Source organism: Carassius gibelio, chromosome A10 (assembly GCF_023724105.1).
Source record: "Carassius gibelio isolate Cgi1373 ecotype wild population from Czech Republic chromosome A10, carGib1.2-hapl.c, whole genome shotgun sequence".
Lineage (NCBI taxonomy): Eukaryota > Metazoa > Chordata > Actinopteri > Cypriniformes > Cyprinidae > Carassius > Carassius gibelio.
Window position 1 is genome coordinate 13,761,833 of NC_068380.1, and position 16,283 is coordinate 13,778,115.

General features: G+C 39.6%; 1 protein-coding gene across 3 annotated transcripts; it reads left to right on the top strand.

Annotated features, from left to right (window-relative positions):
• The first annotated feature begins 627 nt into the window (after nucleotides 1-627).
• Nucleotides 628-12,047, top strand: LOC128021255 (trichohyalin-like). Of its 3 annotated transcripts, XM_052608324.1 has the most exons (3): nucleotides 645-787; nucleotides 5,938-5,982; nucleotides 8,960-12,047. In XM_052608324.1, the coding sequence occupies exon 3, from the start codon at nucleotides 8,993-8,995 to the stop codon at nucleotides 10,754-10,756; it is 1,764 nt and encodes a 587-aa protein (XP_052464284.1). In that variant the 5' UTR covers nucleotides 645-787; nucleotides 5,938-5,982; nucleotides 8,960-8,992; the 3' UTR covers nucleotides 10,757-12,047. The 3 variants fall into 3 exon arrangements, with proteins under 3 accessions (XP_052464282.1, XP_052464284.1, XP_052464283.1); XM_052608322.1 differs by lacking the exon at nucleotides 5,938-5,982 and having other exon boundaries at nucleotides 628-787; XM_052608323.1 differs by lacking the exons at nucleotides 645-787; nucleotides 5,938-5,982 and adding an exon at nucleotides 7,757-7,921.
• Nucleotides 12,048-16,283: the final 4,236 nt, after the last annotated feature.

Genomic DNA, 16,283 nt, shown 5'->3' on the forward strand with positions numbered 1-16,283 from the left:
AATATATATTCCAGACTTTTCAAGGGCCCTCTCTTCCTTTGGGGCCCTGGTAATCAGTACTGGTTTTACCCCAGTCCAACGCCCCTGTTGGCAGGTGTTGATTTTAATTGATTAATTTACTGTTAGCATTAAAAAAAGATTGATGATTTACAATATAAACAAGTTGCATAGCTGTTTTTAACCACAAAATATAACTACACGCATAAAGAGCAATGGTTGTTATCTGGCATAAGAAATGAACAAATGTGGTCAGGACATTGCTCCAGCCCTTACAATTCTACATTGCTACAAAGTCGCGAGCACGTCATAGACCGCGACGTTGTCATGGTATAAATGGAACGTGGCACTGACTTTGCCACAACGTAAATGCATTTGTTGTTCATCTGTCAAAGTCCCTTTAAGGCATGTCATTTCATTTGGCGGCAGTCATTGAAAGGCCTCTCCGACATGTAAGTGCAGCTCCTACAACAAATTCTCTAAAACTGTTCACCAAGCTTAAGATAAAATTGCATATTTGAAATCACCAATGACATAGCCTATTGGACAACAACGGTCTCATAATTTATCAATGGCTGTGTACTTTACCAATTAGTGATTAGCTCTTTTATTCAGAAGGCGGGGCTTCCCTCGATTGAGAGGTTAGACATATTAGGCGCTGTATATTTTTCCTCTTTCAAAAATATATGAAACACACGTCTTATCTGGTATTTTGTAGTCTTTGGCGTCTATCTAGCTCTTCTTTCCTCTCAGGGAATTTTGAGAAAACGTGACTCTACATTTCAAGCAGGTATAAACATTTGTTTCTCTCTCTTTTTCTTTCTTGGCTAGGGAAATCTACGCTGATGGTGTGCCTCCATTCATCTTTTTGCGTTTTCTGCCTCTCCCTCCATGGCTCCCTCTCTTTTACACACACACACACACACACACACACACACACACACACACACACACACACATTCGTTCCCCTCCCTCCCTGTCGATTGATCAGAGGCTTGTGGGTGTCTTGGATGAGTCATATCAGCAATTTACCCAGTTTAAAGCATCTTTCAAATTACTTCCCATCCAGTCGGGTAGTGCTGATAACCGATAACAGTTTTCGTTCATACAAGGAGATTTGGAGGACACTTGTGCGCTGGTGTTGTCGGACGCGCGTGTTTATGGCGCGTAACTGTGTATGTGTGTTGTGCAGAGGTGCGCCTGCGCGCGTCGCGAGCTCGGTAAACACCGACAGACAGTCATGTGGCTGAAAACAAAAATGATGAAGACGATCCCCTGATCTGCAGGTTCATAAATGGATTGAAATGACACTGTCGAGTCTATAACAATCGAAGGTGACAATTTTTTTATAATTCGTTTTAATTTTTCGGGCTGTTAACTCTTGAATGGCCACCATTTTTGTTATTTACGTTTTATTCTGCAGTTTATCTTCTTTTGTTTCATCTTCTAAAACTTTTTTGATACTTACTCGTTTGTGCATTCCATCGAATTTAATCTTCAAAAGGCTTTTCAGACGCATAGCCCATATCTTTTTAAAATCTCTGTCAGCGATTAAATTAATAGCCCCCCACCCCACCCCAGTGTTTGCCTTGATGCCAATTTTAAATGTGAAATGGACAACATCAGAGAGGAACCATAAGTCACAACGTTTGGAAACGCGTAATGATAGCGCCCTCTCCTGGAATTATTTCCAAGATATATACACACTCAGACAAAGCAGTATATTAAACTCTCTTTATCATACATTATTGACATTATAATTAAGTCTTTAATAAAGTCTTGAAAATACCCATATTAAAATGCATGTAAAAATTAGAATGATATCTGTATATTTCCACATGTAGGCTAGCAATACATTTTATTGTAACCTTTCATTAAAAAATAAAATAATAATTTGTCTAAGAATAAATGAATAAATTGGATTTTAGGCCAATGTATGACAAAATATAGGCTATGCCCTAACACGTATTTTGCATTAGAGTAAATTTGTCAAAACATAAGATTTGTATATAGCCTGTCATTCCGACTCCATGTGATTGTTTCTTGGCCACTTATTTATAAATACTACTTATAAAACATATTTGAGATTGTAACTAATATAGCCTATGTTTAAAACTAATTTCCAATTTATTTTAGCATTCCTTTATAAGCTGATCTTCTTACATTTTGTGATACTAGATTCTATATTATCTGTTAGCCTGCATATGGCGGAATTTGTTTTGTGAATTAAAAATCATGCCGAAATCTTAAAACTTAACGTATCATAACAATATATGCATGTTTATTTCTGTCGAAATTCAAGTCTGCACAAATATCCACAACATATTATTAATAGGACCGGTTAACGTATTTACAACAATTTGTAAGGGGTGAAAGCACAAAATACGTATAATATTTAAATGCGTTGTCTTGACCCCTTTGTCTCTAAAAATCTCGATACATCACTATTTTTTTTTTTTTTTTCAAAATCGTATTTACTGAACAAATGTAGGCTAAATGCGTGTTTTATCTGAACATCTCACCATCGCACCAAGTCAGAATGTTATGTGCGAGCTGATCCATCGTTTCTCCCCGAGAAAGAAAGAGAGATTGATGGCAGGGAACCGATGACTCTGGCTGATATCAATCGGCTCATTAACTCCAAATACGAAGCCAACCTCCGACGTAATATGTCATTGACCAAAAGGTTTCATCGCATAACTCGGCGAAAATGCGCTTTGGTCGGTTCTCTAAACAAAAACGCAAGAGTATGGAGTGAGTTTTGGTTCTTTATTACATGCGAGAAAATAAAAGATCTGAGAGAAAAAAAAAAGTTTGAGAGAAAAAGTTATCACACTGATAGCAAAAAAACATTTCATGAGAGAAAAAAGAATATTTGAGAGAAAAAGTTTTCATGCCAATAGCAAAAATTAATTTTATTTGAGACTAAAAAAAGGTTTGAGAGAAAGTATTTTCTCATAGAACATAAAAAATTATACATTTGACATTTTTTTAATTATTTCTGAGAAAAAAAATCTCTCTCAAAATACTTTGAAAAAAAATCTCAAATATATATTTTTTGCTATCAGTGTGAAAATATTTTCTCTAAAAAAAAAGTGTTTCTCTCGAAACGCTTTTCTTTGCTCTTGATGCAATTTCTTGCTCTCGTGTCAGGATTTTGCTTTCACTGTGAGAATTGTGTCATGGGCGGGGCCACGTTCCTATTGGCCAGTCGGGTGAGCATCGTCTTGTCTTGGGAGTCGAACTGAATCATTACACTATTGTTCGGTTCACCTGCATAGATGCCGCCTCTGCCTTATGGCTAGTTAAGTTGTGAGCACGGACACTCAAATGTTTGGGTAAGATGATGACACACAGCTGGCTGAGCAAGTTCAGTATCACTGAAGATTAAACATTAAAAAATAGCACTCATATTCATGAATGAATTATATTATATTATTTGCTTGCTAATCGCTAGTAAAGCTAACCAGCCATCATGCTAGGTAAACTTGCAAACTCACCTGGTTTATACTATGTTTAAATCAAATGCCAAATTAATGTTTTGATTTAGATAGTTTCACGCCTTATTTAGTGAGTAGTGAACTAGTTTCTACCTTTGCACTTGCTAGCCTCAAAGAACCTGAAGAGTAACTGCTTGTTCTTACAACCTCCCGTACAACTTTCAACTAACGTTAGTATGCATAGAAGGTGGCAACCCTACAACTAGCTGTTAGACAATGATTGACATACCGTTTGAAAGATTTAAAAGAAAAAATAATTACCATGACAGTACAGGCACAAACATATTTGTGGGTTGCTAATGTAAGAGTTAGTCCTAGACTTGCAATTTACCTTGTCAGCTTTAGACCTCAGCTAGATGGTAAAAAATATTTAGAATAACCCCCGTGTAGCTGAGTTTGTGAACTATACATGCAGTGTAGCTAAACATGTAGTGCAACAACCATACAAAGACTATTTTAAACAAAACTAGGTGGGACACTTTAAAACGGTTTATCAATCACTGCTCACTACTCACTAAATAAGGCGTGAAACTATCTAAATCAAAACATTAATTTGGCATTTGATTTAAACAGTATAAACCAGGTGAGTTTCCAAGTTTACCTAGCATGATGGCTGGTTAGCTTTACTAGCGATTAGCAAGCAAATAATATAATACACATTCATTCATGAATATGAGTGCTATTTTTTAATGTTTAATCTTCAGTGATACTGAACTTGCTCAGCCAGCTGTGTGTCATCATCTTACCCAAACATTTGAGTGTCCGTGCTCACTGCTCAACTTAACTAGCCATAAGGCAGAGGCGGCATCTATGCAGGTGAACCGAACAATAGAGTAATGATTCAGTTCGACTCCCAAGACAAGACGATGCTCACCCGACTGGCCAATAGGAACGTGGCCCCGCCCATGACACAATTCTCACAGTGAAAGCAAAATCCTGACACGAGAGCAAGAAATTGCATCAAGAGCAAAGAAAAGCGTTTCGAGAGAAACACTTTTTTTTTAGAGAAAATATTTTCACACTGATAGCAAAAAATATATATTTGAGATTTTTTTTCAAAGTATTTTGAGAGAGATTTTTTTTCTCAGAAATAATTTAAAAAAATTCAAATGCATATTTTTTTATGTTCTATGAGAAAATATTTTCTCTCAAAACTTTTTTTTAGTCTCAAATATTATTATTTTTTGCTATTGGCATGAAAACTTTTTCTCTCAAATATTCTTTTTTCTCTCATGAAATGTTTTTTTTTGCTATCAGTGTGATAACTTTTTCTCTCAAACTTTTTTTTTTCTCTCAGATCTTTTATTTTCTCGCATGTAATAAAGAACCAAAACTCACTCCATACAAGAGATGCTAAACGTAAATATATTTGGAAACAAAATTTATTTTACGATAATCATTATCTTTCCAACAACTGTATTTTTACAGCACAACTGATTCCAATCGGCTGTATATTAGCCTATACAGCGCAAACTGTCGTTTTCTGCGACAGAACATAAGGAACATGTTGGTGTTATCATCTGTGCATTTATCCCAAAAAATATTTTAGCTGACAAAGGTCATCAATTAAAACGCGACAATACTGGTAGTAAGCACTTTTGGTGAATGACGCGCGCAGAGCAGCTGTATGAATGACGACGGGCGCGCGAGGACAGACTACGCTTCATTCGCAGTTTAACGAACTGTGCACACTGTAAATACTGAGATATTCCGAGGTCAAACACTCCCCTGGGTCGACATCATTGAAATTGTGACATCGTGCATAATACATAAACAGACGGATCACTGCTAGCCTCAAGTTAGTCCAGTGGCAACGGTCAAAGAGCGATTAACTGTCTGCGATGGGGACGGTGCTTCTTTGTCAATATTTACGTGGAAATTAGCTCTCATAAGTCGGTTTAAATCGTCAGCTTCAAGTGACTGAATGTGTCACGGGGCTCATTCCGTACTGGGGCACCTTTCAGTCAGACATTTTCGACAAATCAGAGCCTGTCGCCTCAGGAGAGCAGATCGCTTACGAGAATTTGCCATTCAAACAGATGCGGTGCTCGTGTGTGGGCGCGAGGCTTGGGCTACACACCATTAAACTCGAGCCGCAGCTGAGTAAAATGTGAAATGGGAGAATTAATCGATCCCAGGACGATGCTTTTTTCAGTCTGGTGGGAGTAGGAATTCTCTTATTCATCAGTGTGTTATGTCACTTACATTAGGCGGTGGACATTTTTGAGTGTATCTGAGCATACATTTTCATAATTGCAGCCAATATGTCTACAGAGCCCTCAAAAACTTGGCGAATCTTTTCCTTGTGTAGGTGTGAACAATAACTCTCATCACCCCATACACCCAGGAAAAAACTTTAAAAGCGTTTTATCTGCTATTTTGCCCTTTTCTCGTTGATTTACCTCAGTTTTTAACATATAATGTATTCATTCTCTTCTAGAGTGGGCATTTTGGGTCCTGCGTGAAGTACATGGGCAGTTAGGAGGTGAGTCAGCGCGGGGGATGGAGAGCGCTGGTTAAGGGTCGCAACTGTGCTAATGCTGAGTGGCAGTAGATAATGCCAAGCCGTATCAGAATCTGGCCCTTGGAGCTCTTAAATTATTCGCCACCAAGGTAGAAAAGGACACGCATTCACACTCAGATATACACGCTTTCCTGTGAATGCTTTGTTGCATGCCGCATTTTCTCTAGTCCTCAGAATAAAAGGTAATTAACCCCGCCAACTTAAATAACATAAAATAATTATTGGCATCGAATCTGTTGGAAAATATTGATACAATCAGGTATTGTAATTATACTATCTGGAGCGTAAAATGCAGCATTTTTAATTGCCACCCTTAAAATTAATGGTTTTGCAGTGAAGCTGACTGTATATGGTTCTTGAACTGGTGGTTCTTTAGAAATGAATTGATTTTATTTATTTGCTTGTTTGTTTTAAATGTGTTTTTCTTTTACCTTTCAATGTTTCGTTAGATTGTTTAGATAAGCGTATCGGTTTATGGGTTCATAAAGCACCATGTGCCCATGGGCTACAAAGGTTCTTAAAACTGTTTGGCAGTGACATCAGGCTGCAAAACCCTTTAGGTTCTAATTCGAACCAATTTCCATCAACCTGATTAAGTAGGCCACCTGGAAATAACAATAAAAACAAATAAAAGCAAACATACACCATAATAGGGTTAGGACGGGTCTTAAAGTTTCATGCCAATTCAAGAGCACGAGTCTATTGGATGCAACCTTTGAAAATATTGAAATAAGGTTCCCACTCTATAATGAGACAGCTTTGATGCTGCCATTTCGAGTGTGGCTCGTGGGACTTCAATATCCGCACTGCAACTAATCCAATTACACGAATCATAAACTGTGATTGGCGGGATTGCTGTTGGCTCTAATGCCACGCCAGCGTTTTCCAATTAGGCCTATTCCCAAAACCTACAGTATTCATAAAAAGGTTCTAAACCACATCAGACTGAATTCTTATCTCGAAAAGCGTAATTGCAAGTAAGAGAATGCTAGAGTATGGTTACACTCGTCATTAAACGTCTGGACTATTTCTGGATCATTTGTAGGTCAATTGAATCAACTGAAGCTACCTGTACATGCACATAATTAATAAATAAATAAAAACTTTAATTTGAAAACATTACATGAGAATGACGTTAGAAACAGATGGATAAAAGTCAGGGGCGGCAGGAGACAAAGAGCGGAAAATTGAACGAGCTTGGGAAATTGAGCGGAAGTAGAGCAGTGAAGCTGAACCGCCTGCGTCACGGTGGGTGCAGCCGTTCGGTCTCTCGATCCAGCTCTGATTAAGGCCACCTCGAAAACAATCAACAGGCCAAAGGGGTCTACTAGTGACAGTGTCAGTTTATGCTAGGTGCATGGTATAATCCATAAATACATCCTACGTATTTCGAATAAACGGATATTTAAACCTGAATGTATAGCTAATGTTCAAAAAAGCAAATCAACTCAGCCACAATTAGATTTAATTTCTGTGTGAGTTAATATAGCAGTGGTGCTTTCACTGTGTACAACAGCGCTCCGTTCTTAATGGAGAGACTATTTCATTCATACAATCTCTGTTCATTCATCAGAGCACCGTAGCGTACCCTCTGAGTTCAAACGAGACACGAAATTCTTATCAATGGAGAGTCTGACGTCAACAGCGGCGGGATGACGAGGATCACGTGTCCAGACGCGTCTATACAAATGGGAGTTGCGCTGTCCGTGGTACTGAAAAAAATCACGCTCCGCAATCATCTCTCAACAAGACAGATCGAACTGTATTTGAAATCATTCCTGTGGGAAGCAAACTTTCTTTAACTCAAGTTTTAAATGAACTTAAGGATAGCGGTTATTTCTAAACCTCGTCCGAGAAGCACACGGTTTTGAGTTCCAGCTAATTTGTTTCGGGAAATCAGGTAAGTGCACTGACATTCCTACACGCATTCGATAAATAGTTTATAGTTCCATATAAAAACAAAGAGAGGCTACGAAGGAATAATTAATACGTTTTCCGCTGATACTTACCTTGAGATGATGTTGAATCTCAGTGCAAGTCATTCAAGGAGATGCCGGTCGACCGATCAACAAGCGTTTCATTCATAAATTTCTAAACGTCTTTCCCCCACTTCTTCTTCTTCTTTTTTTTTTCTTTTTCTTTTTTTACAATCCGCATCGGTATTTTCCCGACAAGGTAATCTTGATATGTGTTCTCTATGTTTCATCTTTGCTAAATCAATCCAATATTTATAAAAATAGCTTTTATTTATATTTATAATATATTTTATTTTTGGAATGTCTGCCTCAGAATGATGATTTCCTTTTCCTTTTTTTTTTTTTTTGAAGAAGGACTCTAAAGAGTTCGCAGGAAGTTCATTGTTTGAAAATCGAAAGAAGGGGAGATGTACAGATGTGCATGTAAATAAACGCTGACAACGGATATTACTTTTATATAATTATATTACATGATAGTTTGCATTTTTGTAGAGAGTGAGAGAAAGCACATGCGAACTTATAAGGTTTCTTTTATGCATGCTTTCAATTCCCTTGTGAGCCAAGAAAGACGATTTACACTAAATATAGCTTCATTGACCATATGTCGCCTTGCTGTGGCGTTTTGCTAATCCGACTCCAGAAGTGATAGGTGAAGTGGCAACTAGGGAATTCGCTCGGTATTACCCTTATATGTTTTCGTGTGGGCTCACTTTAATTAAAGCATAACAAATAATTGGATTTTAAAAGGGATAATATATTGTGTTAATGGCGTACTGCTGTAAAACAAGCGCACGTTGTATTATTCTACCGTACTAATTTAGTTAAACAGATTTCAGCTCTCACACGTACTGCTGTTGATAAAGCTGTTAAAATATAAGCGTCAATAAAATGTATAGTCTTGTTAATGCTCAGAAAAATGAAAAACACAGACCAATCACCATTTTTTCTTTTGTCTTTGTAAGGTGCTCCCCTCTTCCCCATCCTGTCTTCTCTGCATGGTCATGTTCTGCTGTTGCTACCCCTCCAGCACCTCAGCTCTCCTGTTAGTCCTCCTCAGCCTCACCCCACTGCTGGCCCTGGCTGCCCCTGCACTTCAGGAGAGATCTCCAGTCAGCAGCAGCACCGATGAGGCTCTCAACTTGGCAAAAGAGGACCTGGGGGCAGCAGAAGGACCTGCTTGGACTCATAGGAAAGTGGACAGCCTGCTCCAGAAACCCTCGGGACAGGAACATGTCCCAGATATGGATTCTGCCAGTTCTCTAGCCTCGGTTTTGCTTGAGGCTCTTGACCACCCGGTTAGAGAGAAGATGACCCAGGGGGAATCTGAAGAAGAACTTGTGATAGAGGCAACAATGAATCAGGGAGACCTTGAGCAGAACAAAGAGAAATTGTCAGAGGTATTACAGCAAGGGGAGGAAAACTGGGGACAAGAAAAGCCAAAGGATGAAAGTGAGAGTGTGAAGGAGGACAAAGTGAATCCGGTTGGAGGAATGGATGGACGGAATCAGTCTAACATTGCCAACCCCATTCAACGCAAAACCAGGGGCTATTTCCAAAATATTGACCTCGGACTGCAAGACAATGAGATCCTCCCACCTCTAAAAGGCTATAAAGCCTATAACCAGCAACTTGCCCAGGCAACCAAGAAGCTTAAGTGGCAGGAGGAGCAAACGAGAAACCCATCCCAGCTTGACAGAAACTTCATGGATGATTTTGATTTTGTGGAAGAGGAGGAGGAGATTCTGACACGCAAGGAGGAGGAGGCACGGGCACGGGAAGAGCAGGAGGAGGTGAGGCGGCAGGAGGCAGAGGCACAGGAGGCGCGTGACGAGGAGCAGAGATTGGCAGACATCGCCTCTGACATGCTTCTGGAGTACATGGGCAGGAAGCAGAAAGCATCATCCTACATGAGAGACATGAAGGAGGCAGCTCTTCTAAACAACGTGGCTGAGGACAAGCGTTCAAACGAGGTGGAGGATAACGACGACGATGATGAGATGGATCCCCAGACAATCGACAAATTGATAGAGATTTCCAGCAAGCTGCACTTGCCTGCTGACGATGTGGTCGAAATAATCAGCGATGTTCAGGAGAAGAAGAAAAAGAGGAAGGATTTACCCCCGAGCAACACTCCTCGTTTTCGCCCTCTAGTTCCTCTCAAAGCCAAGCCGAGGCCTCAGGCATATCAATATCCCAAGCCACCTAAGAAATCCTCTTATACAGTCGATCCAAATAAGAAATGGTACAAGGAGAAAAACAAAGGCAAGCCCCGCAAGCAGGACTACTGGTTTAAGCCGCAGAAACAGTTTCTGGCCTATCCTTCATTCCCCTATTATCAGAAGCCATATCGAGCCTATTACCCGGTCTTCTTCCCACCCCCCAAGCCACGGTTCTATAAAAATCCTGCTCTTTCATTTGACTACAACTTTGGGGACTCCATGGGGTATGGTCTGAAGCCTCCAAACCGTAGGAACAGAGACAGGCCTAAGAACAGAGACTGGAAATGGGCACAAGCCCCGCAACGCTCCCAGAGCCCCTACCCGCAACCGGACACTGTCATATCTAATTACATTCTCCCCCATCCCCGAACTTACCAGGCTCTCCCCATGCCCAAACCACGTTCTCCTCCAAGCGGGAGAGTACCTTCTTACATCTACCCACCAGACTATGTGTACGATGAGCCGGAGTCTCCACAGGAGGGTGATGAAGAACTGGAGAACTTCATAGAGAAGATTTATTACAACCGTAGGTTATTTTAGTCAGCAGGGAGTTCAGGATATTCTAAAGCGATGAAACAAGCGATGAAAGAGTGAGGAGAAAAAGCTGACAGGGAGTTTGAGCGACAGGGTTGGGAAAAGACAGTTAGGTGTTTCTTCTCCACTCTTGTGTTTTGATACATTCCAAATCAGGAACGGAAGAGATGGTGATGCTATACCAGAGCCTCTCTGCGTGTACTCATTTGGTTTCTCTCGCAGTTTACATTTTAATTTGGTGAGAGAATACACAGATGAATTTGTGAGGTTTAATTTAGGTGTGTTTTTGATTCTCTTGCACATGGGAAAAAAATAACAATCAAATACAAAAACAAGCAGACAAAATGGTCAAAGAAAACATTTTGGTGCCAATTGTAAGAGACCATTGTTTATATAAAGATTTATTTTCTTTAGGAAACACTTGATTGATTGAAAAGCAAAGCTTGGGGTTGCATTCTTGACACTGCAGGGCACAGTAATAATTGCTATGGCACTAGTTACACAAACAAGTAACTGTCAAATTATTACAGGCTTTTCCTGAGGGTCTGTTTGGTTTGTTTTGATCAATGTTCCTATTGCCTTAATACTGATCACTGTTTTAGCTCATCCATGTGCATGCAGGTCTTGCACCACTTTAGAAAAAAAAATCTGTCACACACACTGTAAACAATGCTTGAAACTAAATCTTCCATTTTATTCACAGAAATGAAAAATGGTCAATATCTTTGCTAGGTTGGTGCCCTGTCAATCTGCTTGGTGGAATACCTGTACACATGTGATTTACAGTAAACTTAACATCTTGCCAAAATTTTGAACAAATTTGAAAAATGCCCCTGTTGCGATGAGTTACCTCCGATGTCCTTGAGAGCCAACAAAATGCTGTATAGTAAAGTTTGTTCCTAAAAATAAGTTTGAAAATGTCTGAAGTTTGTGAGGAATACTCTAAGGGTGAACAGTTTGCACGTCTATCTGTATTTGCATCTTAAAAAAAAACAAAGCAAAAAAATAAAAATTAAAAAAAGACAAATTTGGGGAAAATTTCCTTGATCAAACTGTGATTATTTAAAAAACATTTATAAAAAAAAAACAAAAAACAAAGAAAAACAACTCTAATTACTATAGCAAGTGTTTTCATCAGTGAATTGTCTTGTGAAAGGAATATGTTGTTGTCAACTTCCCAATTGTAAGTTGTACAGTGTCAAATAAACAAGTGTGTGTGCAATGTGTAAATAACAGCATGTTGATTACTAGTTTTGCTATATGACGAAAAATAAAAGCAATTATTTTATTAAAGTCAGTTTTTTTTAACAGATCTCTTATTGGAACTTCTTCGATCATATCCTGAGCAGAAATTAATTAATTTCTGTATGACAGAGGGTTCTTGCAAGGACTATATATGACGTGTCTTATCTCACCTGTAGCAGAAATTGCCTTTGACAACACACAGTTTGAACCAGCATGCCCAGTACATCTTTGAATTTTTTCTGTATTTTCCACAAGCATTTTGTCATGCCATATTACAGCAGAACACTGAAAACACAAACTGACAGACTACAGAGTGAATTTAATCTCACGTACCTATGTGTGTCTGAGAAGATCTCTAATGAGTCACATAGATATGCAGCTCTATGTTTCTTAAAAACCTTTATGGATGAATGTTTGTTGCGGAACAGGATGCCACGAGTAATGCAATCATGACTCGTGGCATCCTGTTCCCCAACAAACATTCATTGGAACTTGTTGTGATTATTAAAATTGAACATGTTTAACAAGCATCAGAGCAACACATGTACATAATTACATGAAAGAAGATGTAAGAGCATCTGAATGCAGGCTTTAACTAGCAAAAAATGTTTTCAATGATGCTGTTCAATAAGACACCACAAGATTAAAGTCATTCGCTAATAAAAAGAACTTTGAATAATAAAAGGCGAGTAATGTGAAGGGAATAGACATAGAGACACACTGAGACCAAATGAAAGAGAGGGGTGGGGAGAGAGAAAGCTGCAGTGATTAATGAGTCACATGATTGACGGGTGAGTCATCTACTGCCATGCACCACTGCAGAACCTCAAGCACTTACACCCTCTCTCTCTCTCTCTCTCTCTCTCTCTCTCATACACACAGGCACAACCACCAGCCCACTCCCCCACACACTGACTTTGGACACAATGCAGAACTCAATTATGCTTAAAAACACCTGCATTAGGCAAGACTCAAACACACCCATTACCAGAAGGCCTTGCGGTCTAATTCAAACCACACAGCATTTGGTTAAACACCACTAAGACCTCTTGGCGACCGATAATAGTGGGATTTAACCCCAAATAGATGTTCATTATCGTCCTGATGCACTCTAAACATCTACGGCTTCCCATCTAGCAGCCCTTAGTGGTCGATCTGGCTGCAAATTAACCATTGCGGCGGTAGACGGTCGCTTGAAAATGTTCCATTAGTGACCAGAGTGCAGCGGCGATGGGGGACAGTTGGTTATAAGCCTCTGATGTGTTTCTCTCATTCCTTTTCTTTCAGCTTTTGTGTCAAAACACAGAGGGCCATGAATGAGCATAAGTGTGGCGGAGACTCATGGCGCTGCTGTCGGAGGCTGGTGAGTCATGGCCACTTACGTTCTGCCTCAGCCTCCATCCTGAAGCAGTTTTGCTGAAATATGCAAAGAGTCTGTTAAGTTACAGCGGTAATTACTGTAAATGGACGCCTGACTCTTCAAAACCTTCACACACGAAATGAGTCATTAAATGTATGCTGCGGCTCCATCTGTTGCTCAGGCACGTGATCGCTCACACACATACATGAACATGCAAAAATTAGGCATAAACACAGCCTGATGGCAGTGGAGCCAGTACTTCAGAGGTAAAAAAGTGGCTGATAATGACTGTGTGACTCAGACAGATGCTCTAATGATGCATTCTGCCGAGCCGACCGACCAACACAGCACGGGAAAAAACACTCTGGGATGAAACTTTCTCTAAGGTGCTTCAAAGTGCCTTGAAGCTCTCTGCTGCCTTTGTAGATAGACAACCCCCATTTACGTCCTTCCTGGATTTCAGTGATTAGCCGTAATTGAACAGAATCCTTTAAATCTCGGAGAGGTTGTTAAAAGAAAAGATAAAATAAAAAATTCCTCTTCCCCCAATCCTTCTCTGTATGCCCAACCTTTATGCATGATGATAATTACCTTGTAATTACCATTCAATTATACCCTCTGCTCTCGCCGTAAGAGCTGTCAGTGTGTCCGTTAATAGCTGATTGCCAGAGTCTGCCATTGTGTCTCACAGGATGTGCATTTATGCCTTTTTTTTGGCATCAAACAAATATACGTGCACTGTCATGTTGTAATATATGGCGGTGGATACAGCTTTAATATGTCACGTACTAGAGGTTTCATTTTAAAGACTGTGTGAAATGATTTTCTTTCGGAATCCATTCAAAATGTTCCATTTCACCCGCCGGGGGGAGAATGATCTTTGACAGCACTGGCAGGGGAGGCAGGCGTCAGGCTCTCGGCTCCCAGCATGCACCAGCAGTCATGTTTCCATTAAACAGCTTTGTGTGCTCTGACAGCAAAACAAAAGGAATGCCATCTATCACGTTACGAAGTCTGATTAATGTGGCTTGCTATCTTTATTGAAGTGTATTGATGTAAATGGAAGGATAGAAACTGTGTTATGACACTCAAGCCAAAAAAGTGTTGCTCACGATCAGCACCGCAGAAACACCTGCAGAAGGTTAACGGCGAGTGGAAAAACAACATTAACATTTTATTCATCTGCCGGTTGGGTCGGTGCCGCATTTATAAAAGAAAAGGAGGAGGTGAAGAGGGTTGAGGAGCTGATGGAGTCAGATGAAACCGAGAGAATAAAGGTGGAGGTCTGAGTGACTCACTCTCTATAAGTACTTATCCAGCAGCTCGGTAAAGTGGCGGACCACCTTCACAGTAACAAGCTCATTGCCTGCAGGCTTCTCTAGCACTGAACACTCTCATATTCATGGATGTTCTGGCAACTGTGGGCTCTTCTTTGTCCCAGGGGTCGATTTTTATTTATTTATTTATGTTATTAAAGGTAATGGATTTCAAATAGATTCCAATGCTATTCTTTTTGATGTAGGCTCTTTTTTTGCCATGCCTTTATCATATTTTTGGTACAGCTATATATATATTTTTTGGGGTGTTTGAGGTGCTTTATAGCACCACTGCCATACAAAAAACCCATTAAGTCCCTGTATAGTTCTTTAAAGGCTCTCTAATTCTCTTTTATTGTCTGTTAAGAGCTAGATATGAAATATGAGACATGATGAGAGAAGAAACATTATGTCACATAGCTTTTGGTTAAGCTGTTTTGGTTAAGAAATTGTTATAATTCATTTTATAAATCATTTCAATTTTATTTGTATAGCGCATTTATAACAGCCCCCAGGCTGACCAATTAAACATTTAATTAAACATTTAAAATATCATTTCAATCACAGAATGTTATTAAACAAAAATGGATTGTGTAATAAAATTCTGTGGTGGAAACATTTTAAATATGTTTTCAATGTTTTAGTGGTTACAATTGATTTTAAGGTGTACATTGTAATTATATATTTAAGTTCTGAGTAAAATGAATTAACCATGTGTACTTAACAGGGTTAGGGTTAAGATTAGCGTTTGGTTAATGGATGTGATTATGCAAAATGTACTGTTATTACTAAGTGCGTGTATATATGTGAAAAGGACACTGTAAAATATTGTTGCCTGTTTATTAAATATTTTTATTAAAATATGTGTAAGCATGTAAGCTGTGATGACAATGACAATGCAGAACAAAGTCATTTGATAATGTGTGCATATACTGTTGGATATTGTCAGCAGACAAATTACATGAGAGCATTAAAAGTGGGTTTTAAGAGAGTCTATTTACTAAAAGCCCACGGGGACAACACGTGAACACACACTCGCTGATATTGCTCCCCATGCACTCACACTCACTCTACTTTATTAGGTCTACACTGTGTGTGCAAACAGCCCTCTTGTCTCGAGGGCGTAATCCATTTGATTGTTTACATCAAGTGCTATTGTGGCAGATGGGGTAAAATGTCCCTCAGGGGTGTTTATCCTCAGCTGGGGAGTCCAGACTGCTGACTGACCGAGGCAGACGAGGCCTGACACCTGAGCTCCACTGCTGTCACTCTTTACAGCAAATCTGCTTGTGAGCCATTGAGATTCATCAAATATTGAATGGCCACAGTTTTCCGTTTCGTGAGAAGAAGGGGTTAGAGAGAGAGAGAGAGAGAGAGAATGAGAGAGCAGATAAACAAAAAGAGGTTGCTGTCACGGGAACAGGAGGTCAGTGAGATGGCAGGGACGGTTAACAACAGCCAAGTGGCCCAAGTGGGGTAAGTGAGCCCTCCATGAATACAACACTTAACTGTTGATGTTTTGCTAGTGTCAGGGTGAGTTAAAAGGTCTTGGCTGGGAAACCTCAAGCCTCTGAGTGTAACTCGTAGGCGGATGGATTAATTGATAACCTCC

What these genes read in the sequence shown, in the direction of transcription:
- LOC128021255 (XM_052608322.1), top strand. Translation starts at nt 8,993, where the DNA reads ATGGTCATGTTCTGCTGTTGCTACCCCTCCAGCACCTCAGCTCTCCTG.